At 39.9% G+C, this 16,708-nt stretch overlaps 1 protein-coding gene across 1 annotated transcript in view; it reads right to left on the reverse strand.

The window, feature by feature from the left end:
* LGI1 (leucine rich glioma inactivated 1) overlaps window positions 1-16,708 on the reverse strand; it is a gene marked incomplete at both ends in the record, with an annotated part of 32,685 nt that overhangs the window by 15,737 nt on the left and 240 nt on the right. The window contains one exon of the mRNA XM_084264619.1: window positions 16,561-16,665. Within this exon, the coding sequence (XP_084120745.1) occupies window positions 16,561-16,665 (105 nt within the window). The remainder of the gene's footprint in view (window positions 1-16,560; window positions 16,666-16,708) is intronic.

The following is a 16,708-nucleotide window of genomic DNA, read 5'->3' on the forward strand; positions in this document are numbered from 1 at the left end:
TTCACTCTATATGGTAAGAATAAGATTTCTTTGGGTGTATCCAAATTGTTTGGCAATGAGGATATTTTATAATCACCATCTAGTAGCAAGCTGGGTGCAGGCGTATGATGGTCAGAATTATAGATACTTTTGCTAGTTGCTGCTGGAGGTATTCCCCACCCAGCATTACTTGTGTTCTTTGGTCAGGTTCAGCACAACTTTTGTAGCTTGGTTTCTACAGCAAAATGTCCATTTATTATTATTGTTAACTAAAAATACATTTTTAGCAAGTATTCTCAAATTTCTGGTTACAGCATTAATACTTCTGTGGGTAAACCCATTTGCTAATGTATTTGAGGAAAGCAAACACAGAACATAGAGCCAAAAATTAATTTTTAAGATATATACTATTTTGAGGGATTAACTCTGATGACTATAATTGCATAATTCCATTAGCCCAATATGTTTTCATTACCTACACATGATAAAGTTTCTCAAAGCTTCCTGTAGTTTCATGGCGACTAATTTCCCTTTACTGATACGTATACTGTTAGTTATCCTTTATTTCATCCTGCTTTTAGAAAATTGTGTTGCCTTTTCTATGCTTGGGATGAGCTGCCTGCACACATATGTGGCCTAATCCAAAACCCACTGATGGTGGTGGCGGAACTTTAGTGATCTTTGCTGTACTCGGTGCTAATCCCATAATATTACACCACATAGATGCACAATAGCCCAAATCACGCCTCAATATCCATGAGTCTCCTAAAAAAACAAAACATTGTCATTGCTATGTTACCACTGTATTTGGAGCAGAAGGATTTTGAGATCAAAGACTCCTACAAACATCTCATGAGTCTGAGTTTTTGCTCTCCCAGTGCCGCCCTTTGAACAAATTCTGCAGCAAATGGCAAATTTAAAGCAGCTGAGACTGAGGCCGTACTTTCAATAAACAAAACCAAGTCTTGTGAATTCTAAACAGTCCTGAAAAGGCTAGGCATCCTGGTGGATTTGGCACCAAGAGCCATTGCCAGGAAGAGGCCTTCTGCAGGTTAGGCATAATAGAAGTTGAGATGCCTTTGTAACAGCTCGTAGTGCAGACTAGCTTGGGAATGATCACAGGGCTGCCCAGAAAGTTTTATTTGGAAAGTTCTGACTTTACCCTGTCCTGTCTATACAGGTCCCTACTACGGATATCCTTCTTTATTGCACCACAAGAGTTTCATTAAGAGCGGAACAACCAGGCCAGTCCCAGTGTCAAAAAGCTGAGGAAATGGCTACTTAATTGCTGCCAACTTCAGAGGAAAGAAAAACTCGGAGGGTGGTCTCCTTTCCCTTGCATAAAGTAGCCAGTTCACAGTGGAGTGAGAAAGGATCACCTCTGAGGAGAGTCAGGTCTGTCTTAGGTCTCATGGCCAAAATTGCATGGTGATGCTGAACACCTACTCCACTGAGCATTTCCTGGGGAGTATGCAGGTGGCTCGAGGGCTGCTCGCTGGCTGAGGAACACCAGAATTTGACCAACGACCAAAGTGTGTCAGGAGAGATGCCTGTTACCTGAACTGTCATTCTTGGAGAAAAACAGATGCACAATGTATTTCATCTAAAGTAAAGCTAGGCAAAATTAATCTAAGTTTAGGTTTTATTTTGTTACAACCCAGGAATTTCAACATCATTATGATCCTTGATGTTTTATTTTCAGTTGCAGGTTTTTAAATAGTAAGGAATCTTAGAAGTTACCCCAGAAGACACTTTAAAGCTATAGGATTTCTACCCCTTGTGATTTTTGAAAGACTCTCTTAGGCTGGGAGCGACCTAGGAAGGCCATCTCATCCAACCTCCTGGGTACCCGTAAGGAATAAATGCTCACAAGGGAGATACAAAGTAGCCAAAATGTACTGTGTTTTGATATCACATGATTTTTAAAACAGTATCAGAAAATTTTAAGGACCTAATCCATCATCTTTGAACAGCTGATATTGATGATACTGCTAATGTGTTCTGCAGGATGCCCGTTCATGCTGGTCTGACTATCTCCCAAGGCAGGCAGATAAATACCACAGCTCAGCAGCTTTACCGTATGCAAATAAAGAAAAAGAATGGAACAAACTATCAAACAGAAAAATCCATTAACTGTCCTTCCAGTCAGACATGGCCATAACCTCAACTACTGCACTGGCCCTTCACTATGAGAAAGTCCTCCACAAATCCTATGGATCCTATTATATATGATCCTCAGTTTCCTTTGGGGTTGTCTATTCCTGCGCCTCCAAATGGGATTGTATAAATCCCAGAGCTGGGATTCCTCAACACTTCCCTAACTCCTGCCATCTGTTTGCCAGCAGACTGGGACCAGTCGCTTTCCTGGGATTTTAAATGGCTCATAAACTCCATTACAAAGCTGTATGCTTTGCAGCACATAATCCAGTAGCATGAAGTTAACTGCTCACCTGAATACCTGACACTTTTCTCCAGCTCTAAACAAATAACACTTTGTTTCCATTATTTGTGTTTTGCCTTGAAAATGCTGACAATGGATATTTAGCAGTGGAGGGAAATAAAAGCAGCAAACACACAAACTCGAGAGCAAAACAGAGCCCAATTAAAAGACGTGTGAAGTTCTGCTACTTCATGGTTCACAGCAGGAACTGAGGCCACACCTAATATAAAGGGAAGCATTAAGAAAGGATGCCAGGTTTTCACTTACTGCCGAAATCTGCAGTTTTCTCGAGAAAACTTTCCCAAAAAATTGCCAATAAATGCAGACTCTGGGAAGATCAGCATCTCATGTGTGCAAGGCTGGAAATGGGGGGACACTTTTCAGACAGTGTGCCTATCCACTTCGGTGGAATTGACATCAGCCTCATGACCTAGTGTCCATCCTACCAGAAGATTAAAGTGCCCTCTACAGGAACCTCTCAAAGAGTAAAGCTTCTGTTCGAATATGCAAGCTGGTGTCTTCCTTTTTTCCCCCCCTCGGTGCCCTGATCAGACATTAAAAGCATGACACAACTGCAAAAAGGCTATGGCTTATTTGTAATTGGAAATGGACTCGTGATTTCTGAAGAAACTGATGTGGTGGTACTGAGAACGCTTTCCTGAATGGGATGGTTTCTCTCTACCTCAGTCTCTCCTGGGCTCTTGCTTCCACCTGTTGCACAGCTTGCTACCAGTGTTACTGTCTCCAATGCTCTTCTCTACAATGGATCAAATAAATGGTCTGATAAAAGAACAAAACCCTAAATAAGCTCAAATCCTGCCAAAACAAAACAAGAATTGACAGAAACAGAACAAGCAAGTGAGAATACAAGCAGGCAGGGGACACAGGTTTTGTGGAAAATGTCTAGTAAGGCACGTGTTTGAAGGGCAGTTTTGTGTTATAAAGACTCACATTTAAAAGAACCATAGGATAGATCTGGTGACAAACTACCTCAGTCTGGACCAGACAGGACGAAATATGAACCTCGTAAAATGCCCTAGTATTTAGCTAGCATTGTTTAAAAGTTATCATCTAACTGGAGGACAGATCCTCAAGAGGTGCATACAAACTGACACTTGATAATTATAATCTCCACTCTGCTAGCCCCTTGGCTATTTATTAATTTAGTAGTTGTTCATAGGAGATATCCTTCATGCCTACAGTAAAAACAGGGAGGGACAGAAAATCCAGTCCAGTAAGAAAACCCTGTATCCGAAACAAAATGTCCCAGATTTTCTAGCATGAGCAGAGCAAGTGCTTTCTGCAGACCCAAAACAACATACCACTGTCACTGTAGCTAAATGCCATTTAATTGGCAGCTAGAAAAGTCTATAATACATTTCTTCATGGAAAAATGTTTGAGCTCTTCCAGTTTGCCAAGCTGCTAATTAAAAGCAGACGGCGTGTTTTAAAATCCTTTCCTTGACCTGTGCTATCTTACATTGCCCTTCTGTACTTTTTTCATGGCATTGGCTCCCTGCAGAATTATTCTAATCTTTATAAACTTGTGCTTAATTTTCTTGTCATTTTACAGGCAGAAAAAAGTAAGTAAATGTTATATATTTAAATGTACATAGGAAATTTATTTGTTACATGGCAGAGATAACAGGCTTTTGAGGAGAGAATCTCTCCTTGTTAAAAAGAGAAGGTTTCTATATCCTGAATAATTCACAATGAAAGAAATCTTAGCACCACTGAAGTCGCTGAAATAGTTCAAGAACAGGCCTCACTGGAGTGCCACTGAAATAATGAGTTGCACAATAAGAAGTATGAGCCTCATCAAACACATATTATTGTTTCATCATTGCTAATCAAAATGCTTTACAAAGCTGGGATTTGGATCAGCACTGAAACATTTTAAGGCGTCACTGGTGATAGCTCCACAAGTATTTTTTAGTGATGTTTTTATTGTTCTTAACAAATAAATTTGGGAAACTACTTTATTTTAGCAAAAGTTAATCCCTTTTACCTCAAGCAAATACTAGGTCTGCCTGACACCCCACCCCACTGTGGGTACACTGCCCCTGCACAAGTCCAGCACAGATTCTCCATCAAATCAGATTCCACACCAAGCTGAACTCCCCAGTTCCTTTTCCTTAGGAACCACATCCCCCTGCAGAGGAGATTTGGGAGGGCTGATGAAGCCCATCACATCTGGTTGCTCATATGCCAACATGCTATTTACTCAGTATAGCTTTAAGAAACGATTTGCTCTTTTGGCTGCTGTCTCTCTCCCTCCGCAGTGGGAGAGCAAAACTAACACAACATCCTTATCTGAGAACTGTTTTGAATGTAATTTTTGTAACAACAGAGAGATACATGTTTTAGTTATGTCTGTTCAGAAGCTGAAGGATTTTCCCTACCTCCAGTATGGCAACATTCACATTTTGAGCTTAAAATGCTTCCTCTAAATCATTTTTCTAGGACAACAATCCAAATTCCATTCAGCTGACTTTCATTTAGACACCAATCACTTTTAGGCATCTGCAAGTTTCCACTGTTGCCACTCTTGTGATTTGGGCAGAGTCATTAAAACTGGAGGACCTAATTCCCAGCCTTGATAGAATACATAAGTAAGAAGCAATAAGCTCCTTCATGAAGTAATATAGCTCCCCGGCTAAATAAATAGCACTCAGTACTGATTAAACAAAGGCACATGTGGCTTTTTTTTCCCTAAGCATTCTTTGAAGCAAAAAAATGAATATGTAAGAGAAGAAGAGAAGAAACCAGGAGTGGGAACTCAGAGAGTAGTAGAGACATCACAGAAGCTGAGATCTAGAACCTCAGGCATTGGAAAGGGGGTCCAGAGAAACAGCCCTAGAGAACTTCTTGGATCAAGTATTGGCTGGAAAGCTTGGAGCTGCAAATAGTCTCCTGCTGTTCAATTTGCTCTCCACTGAGGGAAATGAACACTATACATTCTTTGCAAATAAAGACTGAATCAGAGATACCTGATTCCATTAACAATTAATTTTCCTAAACAGAAGAATCTGAAATAATGACTTTTTACAGAGCTATTCCGGTCAGAAGTGGTAAGAATGCTCTACTCTATGTTCCTGACACCTCTGCCTCCCCTCAGGTCAGATCTCCCTTCATATACACATCAAATATATTAAGATCTCTCTCTCTCAAGAGCTATATATAGCTTCTATTCACAGGCGAGCACCACAACCACTTAGTAATTCTTTTCATGCTTTACCTGCTGTTTTCAAGGCTGCCCTGATGCTAAAAATAGCTTCACATATTAGAGGAGGGTTGCTATAGATTCAGAATGGGTGATGTTAGGAAGACAGCTAAATCCGTCTTTGCTGAGGACAAGGAGGATCCTGTGGCTGATGGGCAGCTGTATTATTATTTGTGAGCTGGGCTGTGATGCCCTTTCATCAAGATTCTCTGGCTCCAAGGTCGGGGTATTTGTGTTATTCTAAGACTGCACTAGACTACAAATCAATACAAATCATGGATGTCACCGTTAAGTTTCAGGCTTTGCTTTTCATGCTGTAGTGTTACATCACTGTACAGCAGTAGCTTCATATATTACTAGCACATTAGCTGGGAGAACAATTTAATATTCTGTTGAATGGGCATATTTTTCTGCAGGCATTGATATCTCCAGTATGGAAATACCAAAATGCTTTGCTAGTTGTTCTTACTATGGAGTTGAAAGGATGACAATTCATCATCTATTTGATTACCTTCAAGACAGCAATGAAACCACATTAAAAAATTGTACTACACACTGTTTTTTTGAACTTCTGGCAGTGTGTCCTCTGACAATGCTGACAAAGCTATTGTTAATTTTGGATGTTACCTTCCTGTCTACAATCTAATGGACAGTGCAAATGAAAAACTGCTTATATGTAACTTTCCAACTCATATACTGCATAAAACTGAGCTGTGCTATAGATAAGTGTCATTTGATTCTTCAACTTATGAAAACTGTTTTCAAAATTTGACTGACAAAAAAGTTCTGGAATTATAGGAAATATTTTATTTTGTCAACCTCGAACATGCGGAAGTTTTGAGGACACTCCCTAGAACATAGTTATCTGTATACTCTGCAATTAAAAACATCTTAAATTTTCCAGCTTTTAGAAATCACTCTTCTACATATCACTGGTTGCATCTTTTCAGCATGATGAAGATCAGATGAATGGAATTTGAAAGTGTCTGAATAAGACTTTTCTTTGATAATGTAAAATTCTTCCAGAGGGTAGCAAGTGATCTTGAATTTGAAGCAAGATATGTGAGTTAAAGGACAAGTTGCAAGAAATGATGGATGGCAAAATACTGGTTATCAAAATAACTCCTTCAAAACTAGGAGAAATAGAAGCTAGAAACTGTCCTAGAAACATGTGAGTTACACTCCACAGTATACATTAGCTCCCAAACATGTAATACACCACCTCTATTTCTGTATACAGATACATTACACTTATTCACCTACTTTAACTTTCTCCAAAATTAGGAAATATTAGAAAATTGCAATTAAAAGTTTGACATAAAATGGTAAGAGAAACATTATGGAATTTGATGTTTCATCTCCAAATACGAATTTTCCTAGTTCTTAAGACTTGTGGATGGATTATGACCACAAATTATTATCTAATTATCTTTATTATCTTTTTTCTTTTCCTAAGTCAACAGACTTAGATTACAGAAACCTGTGAACTCTTGACTTTAGTAGGGCCGAGGTTCAAATAGAAGTTAGTGATACAGCAAAGAACGGCATGGGTTGACTAAAACAAGATTATTAAAATATATTAAACCAGATCCCCATATAACTTCATATAATATCTATCTTTTAAGAAACGTACATTTGAGGACAGCGTAATGCAAACTAGAGAGAAAATTCCATAACATGTTAGAGGAATTTTTTTTTCACTCAAAACTTATTTCACTTCCTCATCCTTGTATTTCATGTGCTTATATTTTATGTCCATTCAAGAAAGACAGTCATCTAGATACATAGCTGCTAACATTTTAACATTTCATCAAGTAGCAGGATTCCTCCCAGTGTACAAGCTGGAATATTTCTTTTTACTGGTTACAGATACTTTCCTCAGCAGTTTTTTGAGTCTGACATTTTTTACTTCTAGAGTTGTATTTCACAGCTCAGTGTTGCTGGCTATAAGTAGCAACTTATATATAACATTAAAACTAAGTTAGACTAATTGTTTCATTGTTCCCCTTTAGGATATTTATCCTTCCAATTTGACTTACGTGCTACGAAATTAACAGTATCCTGGCAATACTTCCAATAGAAAGATCTACGGTGTTTCAGTACTTCTTGTCTATATGGTATTAGTGATTAAATAACACAAAATTGTCTTTATTTTGAAATATAACCCCTATTATTTCCAAAATCCAGCAATCAGTAGTATACTTTTACAAATGAAAGGTCTGTTCTAGCAGAATTGCTCATGGTATTACAAATTAAATGAGGTCTCACCGTAGTATTTTATAAGCATGTTCATTAAAACAAAGTGAAATAGGAATTTTTACTAATTCATCCTACTTCATTGCTAATAGCAGCCTCTTTATATCCCTGCGTCCTCCAGTTTTAACTGAATGATCAGCTATTGATAACCTCAACCTAGATACTATCAGCCTCCTCTTGCAGTTCCTGTACTACTTTATGACGCAGGTAACCCCATCAAGCAGAATGAGGTTTGATTGTGGCATCATTATGCTCCTTTATGCTCTTTAAAAAAAAACCCACAAAACAACAAACTATCTATGAGATTACAAACACTTGGCTATACCACTGTACATTGCAAATAACCTCTGCTATGAAATATTTTCTTAACTTTAGGACAAGCATGGATTCACCAAGGGGAGATCATGCTCAACCAATCTCATAGGCTTCTATGATCTCATCACTGGCTGGGTAGATGGAGGGAGAGCAGTGGATATCATCTACCTTGACTTCAGCAAGGCTTTTGATACTGTCTCCCATGACATCCTGATAACAAATCTGAGAGAGCATGGGATAGATGAGTGGACAGTGAGATGGGTTGAGAACTGGCTGTTGGACCGAGCCCAGAGGGTGGTGATCAGTGGAGCAGAGTCTGACTGGAGACCTGTGACTAGTGGTGTTCCCCAGGGCTCAGTGTTGGGTCCAGTCCTGTTTAATATCTTCACTGACGACCTTGATGAGGGAATAGCATCCACCCTCAGCAAGTACGCTGATGATACAAAGCTGGGAGGAGTGGCTGACACGCAGGAACACTGCGCTGCCATCCAGCGAGACCTGGACAGGCTGGAGAGCTGGGCAGGGAGAAACCAGATGCAATTCAACAAAAGCAAGTGTAGAGTCTTGCACCTGGGAAGGAACAACCGTTGGTATCAGTACAGGCTGGGGGATGACCTGCTGGAGAAGAGCTCTGTGGAGAAGGACCTGGGGGTCCTGGTTGATGACAGGTTGGCCATGAGCCAGCAGTGTGCCCTGGTGGCTAAGAGAGCCAATGGGATCCTGGGTGCATCCGGAGGAGTGTGGCCAGCAGGTCAAAGGAGGTGATCCTCCCCCTCTACTCTGCCCTGGTCAGGCCCCACCTGGAGTATTGTGTCCAGTTCTGGGCTCCCTGGTGTAAAAAGGACAGGGATCTCCTGGAGAGAGTCCAAAGAAGGGCTACAAAGATGATTAAGGGCCTGGAGCATCTCCCCTATGAGAAGAGGCTGAGTGAGCTGGGACTGTTCAGTCTTGAGAAGACTAAAGGGGGATCTAATTAATGTCTATAAGTATCTTAAGCATGGAATGCAGGGGGAATCATCCAGTCCCTTTTCAGTGGTCTGTGGAGACAGGACAAGGGGCAATGGCTGCAAGTTGGAGCACAGGAAGTTCCGCACCAACATGCGGAAGAACTTTTTCACAGTGAGGGTGACAGAGCCCTGGGACAGGCTGCCCAGGGAGGTGGTGGAGTCTCCTGCTCTGGAGATATTCAAGACCCATCTGGATGCCTATCTGTGCAATATGAGCTGGAGAGCTGCTTTGGCAGGGGGGTTGGACCCGATGATCTCTTGAGGTCCCTTCCAACCCCTACAAAAAACCCCCCCAAAAAACCCAAAAAAACCACAGTGATGAATATGCCTGATCAGCTGGATAGTACAGTTTGCAGGATTAGTGTTCTTGATTCTTGGATTAAGATCTCAACTTTTAGTTAAGCAACACACCTCTAAAAGCAGACGTGCTTTCTGGAATGTGTATGCAGGAATAAGACTTTATTGTTCTATCACATCATATCTTAGACCCAGAGGCACCTTTCTCTTCCAGGTTTTCTTGCCAGTGCTGAATTGCTTCTATAACTCAAGATAGTGACTCATCACTCATTTTTTTTATATAGAAGACTTCAGATTCCATACATTCACCTGCAAATGATCGATACCTTGCCTCAACTCTTGTCGTTAGTGAATTATTATTAATATATCTGAATAATTATTATATATTATATATTATTAATAATATATATGGAAATGCATATTAGGAAACAAGGGAATGTATCATTTCCACTATGATTTAAAATTCCAATGGACTGTAATTTTGTTCACATATTCATTTTATTTTCACCAAAAAAAAACCCCAGCAGGAAATAATATAATTTAAAGAAAAGAAGTACATTGCTTGTTTATTGGTTGGTCAGTTAGGGGGTTATTTCCACTTTACTATATTTTCCTTGTCCCTTGATTATTATTGTCTTTCATTTTCCCCTCTCATAATAACTCTAATATTAAACTGGAAAAAAACAGATTTCCCTTCTTCTTGGATTTATGTATTTGAATGCAATCAGTCACTTTACACCGTAACAGATTCAGACATAAAAGTAGGATTAAACATTCTTGGCTTTCTTAGGAAAATGCTCATACTTTGGGGAATTTAAGCATAATGCACTTCTAAAATCTCCTCAAATGAAAACTGGAACACACTGGAGGAGTTAGTTTCTGTATTCCATGTATTTCACTGCAGATTGATAAAACTAAGTAGTCATATTTTGTGCATACTGATAATTACCCTTTAATTAAATTCTTGATAGACTGAAGTCACTCTACTTGTTTATGCATGCCTACATGCATACGTAATCTTTTTTCTAAGTTTTGTTCACAGCAGAGCTGCCAGACTAATCTCTGGAGACCAAAACTACCTGCCACACTACAAGCGTGGCACTAGCAGTAACAATTAAAGGACAGCAGACAGGAGTCTACATAATATATGTCTACGGGATACATTAGGTAAAATACTTGATTTTTTGTTTAAAAAAAAATCCAGCTGTAGAGAAAATATGGAAGGTTGCTTTCATTAATTATTTTTTTATGCAAGTCTGCTCATTATTTCCATAACTGAATCAGTCTTTATAGGGTCATACTGGCTTTATTCACAATACACATATTAACAAGGACTTGTGGCTTAGTTTATTTTAACAACAATTTTTTAAGTTCTTTGAAATGTTAAGATTAAGGTTGTTGCTACAAGTGTTCCCTTAATTGCAACAGAATGAATGAATGGAACAATCCTTATTAAGATGTTATGATAAGATTCTTACATAATCCTGTACTCACAGTCAAGAAAACTAAAATGGATGTTAGAAATTAAAACTCTTTGTTTAGCTGTGATTCATTAGCACGTTGAGTGTAAGTGATGTTACCATCAAATAAAGTGTTGAGCATGACTTAACCTAGCTCAGTCCATGATAACGAAGCAATTTCCTCATGTTTTTCTTTTTAGAGATTTTTACATCAACTGGAAGGTTCAACCCCATTTTATTAGAAGCTTAACCTGTAATGTGAGATGTGTACTGTCCTCTTCTTGAGTTTTGAATTAGCGTTTGTAAAACTCATTCCCAAACTTTGGTCTCAAAGTTCTCTGTACACAGCCAACAGAACCATTGCCTTCAGATAAAAGTCAGACACTGCATAGGGCAGTAAGTAGCTGTGAAAGTTTGGGGTGGTGTGTTCACCCTAGAAGTACAGGAACCTGGAATAAGAAAGGTCCATGGGTCGACCTGTACTTTATGCAGCCTTCTAAAATCCCATCATCTGTCGGCTCTGCCTTTGTTACACAGAATCAGATTTTCAAATGAACCAAATTGTTTATCATACTGAAAACCTTAGTGTTCTAGAAATTCTGTCCTTACATGGTGTATTTGACATTGGTCTCCACTGGTGTTAAACAGGAATAATTAAGAGGAAAAATTCCAACAATTATTAGAATTTAGGAAATTCTATATTCTTGTAATAGGATTAGATATATTATTATTATTATCTCTATTTTACCTTATTAACAAATACAATACAATGCAATGATTGTGGTTACTTATACAAAGATCTGGAATATTGGAACAAGGGAGGAAACTGATGAACAATCAGATGTTATTTTTTTCAAAGGCAATTTTCTGACAATGATTACACACTGAAATGGTAATTGCAACTCCAAAATAGCATAAAACAGCACAGCTGCTCTTGAAATAATGGGCACAGGACAGGATTGTCTAGGATATTTTTTGCAACTGACTCTATACTGGAAAAAAAATTAAATCCAGAAGTGCTTTATTTTATAAATTATCAGCCAAACAAATAAAATTGCATTTGCCTTTTAGCACAACAACATTGACATCTAGTGGCTAGTTAAACTCCACGTTTGATACCCTTGTGTGACAAAAAACGTAGAACATACCATTTACAGAACTTGACAGAATAATATGCATTTCAACAGCCTGCTCTCTTTACATAACCTCTAGATAATTACAGAAAGACAGCAGTCTTTAATGACTAGTCTGGAGTGACCAGTCCCAATTATGGGAACTGCTGAGCACGAGCCACTGCTCCCCAGCACAGCCCCATGGGTTCTCCCTGACTGCTGGGGAAGTCTTGGGCTTGGGAGTCACCTGGTTGACTGAAGTATACACCTTGCTTGGGGCTTGTTGGGAGGCATAGTGAATCCCTAAAGCTGTACACCGGTACATCTAAAAGAACTACACTTACTGAATGTAATGTTACTGGCATATGTGAGCATCCATTTTTAGTTCTACTTGCTTTTCTACAAATTACTAGAGGACTTCAGATAGACATGGAAATCAGGAACACGACAGATGCCATGAGACTGTTCGTACTATGAAGACACAAAAATAAATGATTTGGCAACTTACTTTATAGACATGTAAAAGATAAGAAGGTGCCAGTATCAAATGATGTTAGAAAGTCTAATTTCCTTGTTTTTCAAAAAATGTCTGGCCCTGTGTGGAGCCAGGAGTTGGACTTGATGATCCTTATGGGTCCCTCCCAACTCAGGATATTCTATGAGTCTATGAAAATAATTCATGCAGACCAAGTAAAGATCAGAGATGATAAATTTCAATTTTACTAGCATTTTTGATGTTTCCACATTACTTCCTCATAATCAAACTCAAATGTAGCCATACATGTCCCCTGCAAAAGCTCTTATAATAGATATGATTGTCAGTGGCCACCTTGCCCTTGCTCTCCATAGCAATGGTAGCTGCCTCTTCAGGTCTGCCAGCAAAGCTGCCTGATTTGCTTCATTAAAAACTGGACCAATTTTTTAATCATGTAACCAACAGATCAGGGGTTGATGACTTCAAGCAATCTTACCAGAAGACCTTAGGAGGCAATGATCTCCTGCAGGAAGGCTGAAGTATTTCTTCTAGCTAAACACTATTAAGGACTAAATGTCTGTGCTTAGCGTTTTGTAAAAATACACAGAGAAAGCTGCTGGAAGAGCAACAAAACATGTAAGAGCTCTCAAAAATGCAACCTATATGTAAAGGATGAAATATTTTTATTGAATTAGCTTCAAAAGGGAAGAATGTGGGCATACATGTCTTCCAGTATTTAAAGATTTGTTATTAAAATGATGATTCTTACCTTCTGTATCAAGTACTACAGGGCACTAAGAAATTATCTCAAGTAGCAACAAAGGAGAGTTGTCTTAAATATTAGGAAAACAACAGCCTATATACCTAAAAGGTTAATAGATTAAGCTATTTATGCTGTGAAATCTATTCTGTAAGCTTTTAGGAACAGGCCCATCCCTGGAAACATTCAAGGTCAGGTTGTATGGGGCTCTGAGCAACCTGATGTAGTTGAAGATGTCCCTGCTCATTGCAGGGGAAGTTAGATTAAATCACCCCTAAAGGTCCCTGCCAACCCAAACCATTCTATGACTCTAGGTATGTCAGGTATGGTCCTTTGAATTCTGCATCTCCAGGATTTAATACCTTCTTTTGGTACATACACAGTAACTAAAGTACCCTCTGCAAAAACATGGGCCAATAAAATAAATAAATTAACAGGTTACTAAACATAATGCTACCCCCAAATGACAAGAAAGGTCAGAGGTCTGTCCTGAACACACATCCCAGATGTTAAAATGCACATTTCACTCTCCAGTACAAATGCCATGAGTCAGTATGTATAATGATATCAGCAACAGTTTTACCACCCACTTATGAATTCTAATGGCCGAGAAGTGGCAAATTCAACCAAATAAAACTAGGCCTCTGTCTGTTTTTTCATATACTGTGGCTATCTCCAAGGGCTGCATAATATGGTCTGTAATTACATAGGGGACTGGAAGAAGATATTATGAATGTAAATAGAAAGAAGCTGATGAACTCTTGGGATTATTTCAGAATCATGGACATTGTATTATTAAGAATATGCCTGGCAAGAATTTCCATTGCTTCTTCCCAAATCTTCCTACAGACGTGTTAACACCAAGTCACCAGAAATACCAAGCAACTGAAGTTGAATAAAGAATATATCAACAATTTGAAAACTTGGGAAAGAAAACATTTACTTGAAGGTTTTAAAGTCATGTCTGACTTAAGCTTTCTGCATATAGTAGGTCTCATACTTAAATAATTTCTAGATTTAGGGCAGGAGTAAAGTAATAACAACACTGATGGGCCACGAAGTTCAGGGCTACTGTACTTTAAGAGTACAGTTTCACTTTAGAGCTAAGCTGATCTAATAGAGATCTGCTGCTGAAAAGGCCACCCTTGTTTCTCACCTTCCCTTCCCCTCCTGTCCCATTCGCCCATCTTTAACCTTTTTTTTTTGCACCACTACTATTACTCATCAGACACCACAGCAGGATAGTCAGAGGAGCTAGACTGGCAGAACACTAAATACTGCAGTTCAGCAGCAGCGGTCAGACGAGTACTACTGCCAGTTCAAGAGGAGGAATGCTCTATTCAGCAGCAGCTAACCCATAGATTGATTGACCTCTCATGGAAAACCACGCTCCTAAGTTTTGCTCATACAACAACTGAAATGCAACTTAAATCTGTAGCGCCTCCTGCCCTACAGTTCCGTCCACCTCTTCCTTTTCCCTTTCAGTTCTGTGGGACTCAGATGAGAGAAGTGTCTTTTTCTGTGTCAAAGCATATTGATGTTAGATTTAAATTACGGATATACTCCCATTTGATCAATCCATATACCAGGGGCTAAGGACTGGTCCAATTTCAACTCCCAATTTATTTTGGAGGCCATTTCGGATCCACTTCCCCAACTGTAGCTTACTACAGTCCACATATAAAAAGCACTCAGGTGCTGTTTGAAAGCAACACAGACATCAGAAAAGAATAACATAGTAAAATTAAATTATTTAGCTGCTATTTTCGGAAAAGCTGTTTATAAAATAACTTCAGCATCTACAATAGTTGCTATACTTGGACTCACTGCAGAATTTTCCTGTCCCAGAAACTTTTTTTTTTCCTATATGCAGGCTTTTGTGGCCACAGCACAATGCCAAGAGATTCAAGAATTGTAAATCTTCCTTCTACCTTTCCCACTTTTCTTCAAAGTGCATAATCAATGATATGTTGGCCCAGTTTCCAGAATCATGTCAGGATTCATTCACACTAAAGCAGTCTGCCATTTCCGTAAGAGGAACAACAAAAAGATGCCTGCTATTACAGCTTCGTGGGTATACATTATTTATTTTGAAATATTTAAATTATTAATTAGGATAATTCCATTTTTTGCAACAGAGTCTCTGCCCTTTAGAGGAAACAGGCCATATTCAGTAGGACTTCAGAATACTGCATACGCTCAGATAAGCATATTGCCTCTCAGTTCCTTTCCATAGGACACTTCAGCATCACCTTCACATCTCTTCAGACTGATAACAACATAATGGGTGACACAAATACTAGGTGAGGAGTAAGGATACTTTTGCTTTTAAAACTGAGATTCGGTAGCCAGGGTAAGGAGGTACACTGTCAACTATGGCGTGTTATTTTACAACTCCTGTATCACAGTAGTAGAATACCAATTTTGAAAATTTCCCTGTGTTAATTTGATCTGTGGTTTAAGACTCCAGGAATCAGTAACATGGCTGGGAACTCTGAGGCCGCCCAGAAGAAAATAGCTGTGACAGATGAAAGCATTTCAGACCTCAGCAATCAAAATGCTGGTTCAGGTATTGTGCGCCCTAATGTTTCAGGGTAAACAATATCAACTCCTTGACAACTACTTGCTGTATCTGGTGACAATGCTGAAGATTGGCATTTCCCAGCTAGCTTTTGAGAAAACAGGTTTAGTTTATAAAGCTCTTTTCTCTGATGCAACCCACAGGCTTCCAAACTCTATCACCCACTAGCCATTGGTCCTCACAGAAACTGGGTCACATAATGCCTTTCCTTCTAACTGCGAGGTGCGATTGAAAAGAAGATAAACCGCTAAAACATGTGGAAATCAATGTTACGTATTACCTTGCCGAGGCTGCCAGGGCGTTAATACGACTCTGAACGAGATCTGTGCCGCGGTGAGCGCAGCGTACACACCTACCGCATGAAGCCCGGCCCCGGGGACGCTTGGCAGCTCCCGCCCGCCGATAAACACCCTCCCAGGGCCCTTCCTCCCTGAGGAGCCTCCTCCAGAACCACCCCCGCTTGCCCGAGGGACCCTTTATGCCGGCCGGCCCACCCCTAGTGCCCGTAGCCCGCTCTGAGCCGTGCCCACGCCCAGCTCAGCTCCTGCAGCGGGGACTCCCCTGTCTAATAAGGGCCAGTGCGGGGGCGAAGTGGGACGGGGAGGAGAGGGGGCTTGCAAATGCATCTTTGGGAGTTACTACGGCCGAGTCCTACCTTCCCAGAGGCGGAGACCGCCGCAGCCGGGGCCGCGCACCGGGTTCCCGGGCAAGGAGACTCCCCTCGCCCCTAAACATGATGAGAGGCTTTCCCCTCCCCTCCCTTGCCGGCGCAGCTCGCCCTCCCCCGCCCTCAGGGTCCCCGC

This window comes from Gallinula chloropus (genome assembly GCF_964237585.1).
Source record: "Gallinula chloropus genome assembly, chromosome: 5".
NCBI lineage: Eukaryota > Metazoa > Chordata > Aves > Gruiformes > Rallidae > Gallinula > Gallinula chloropus.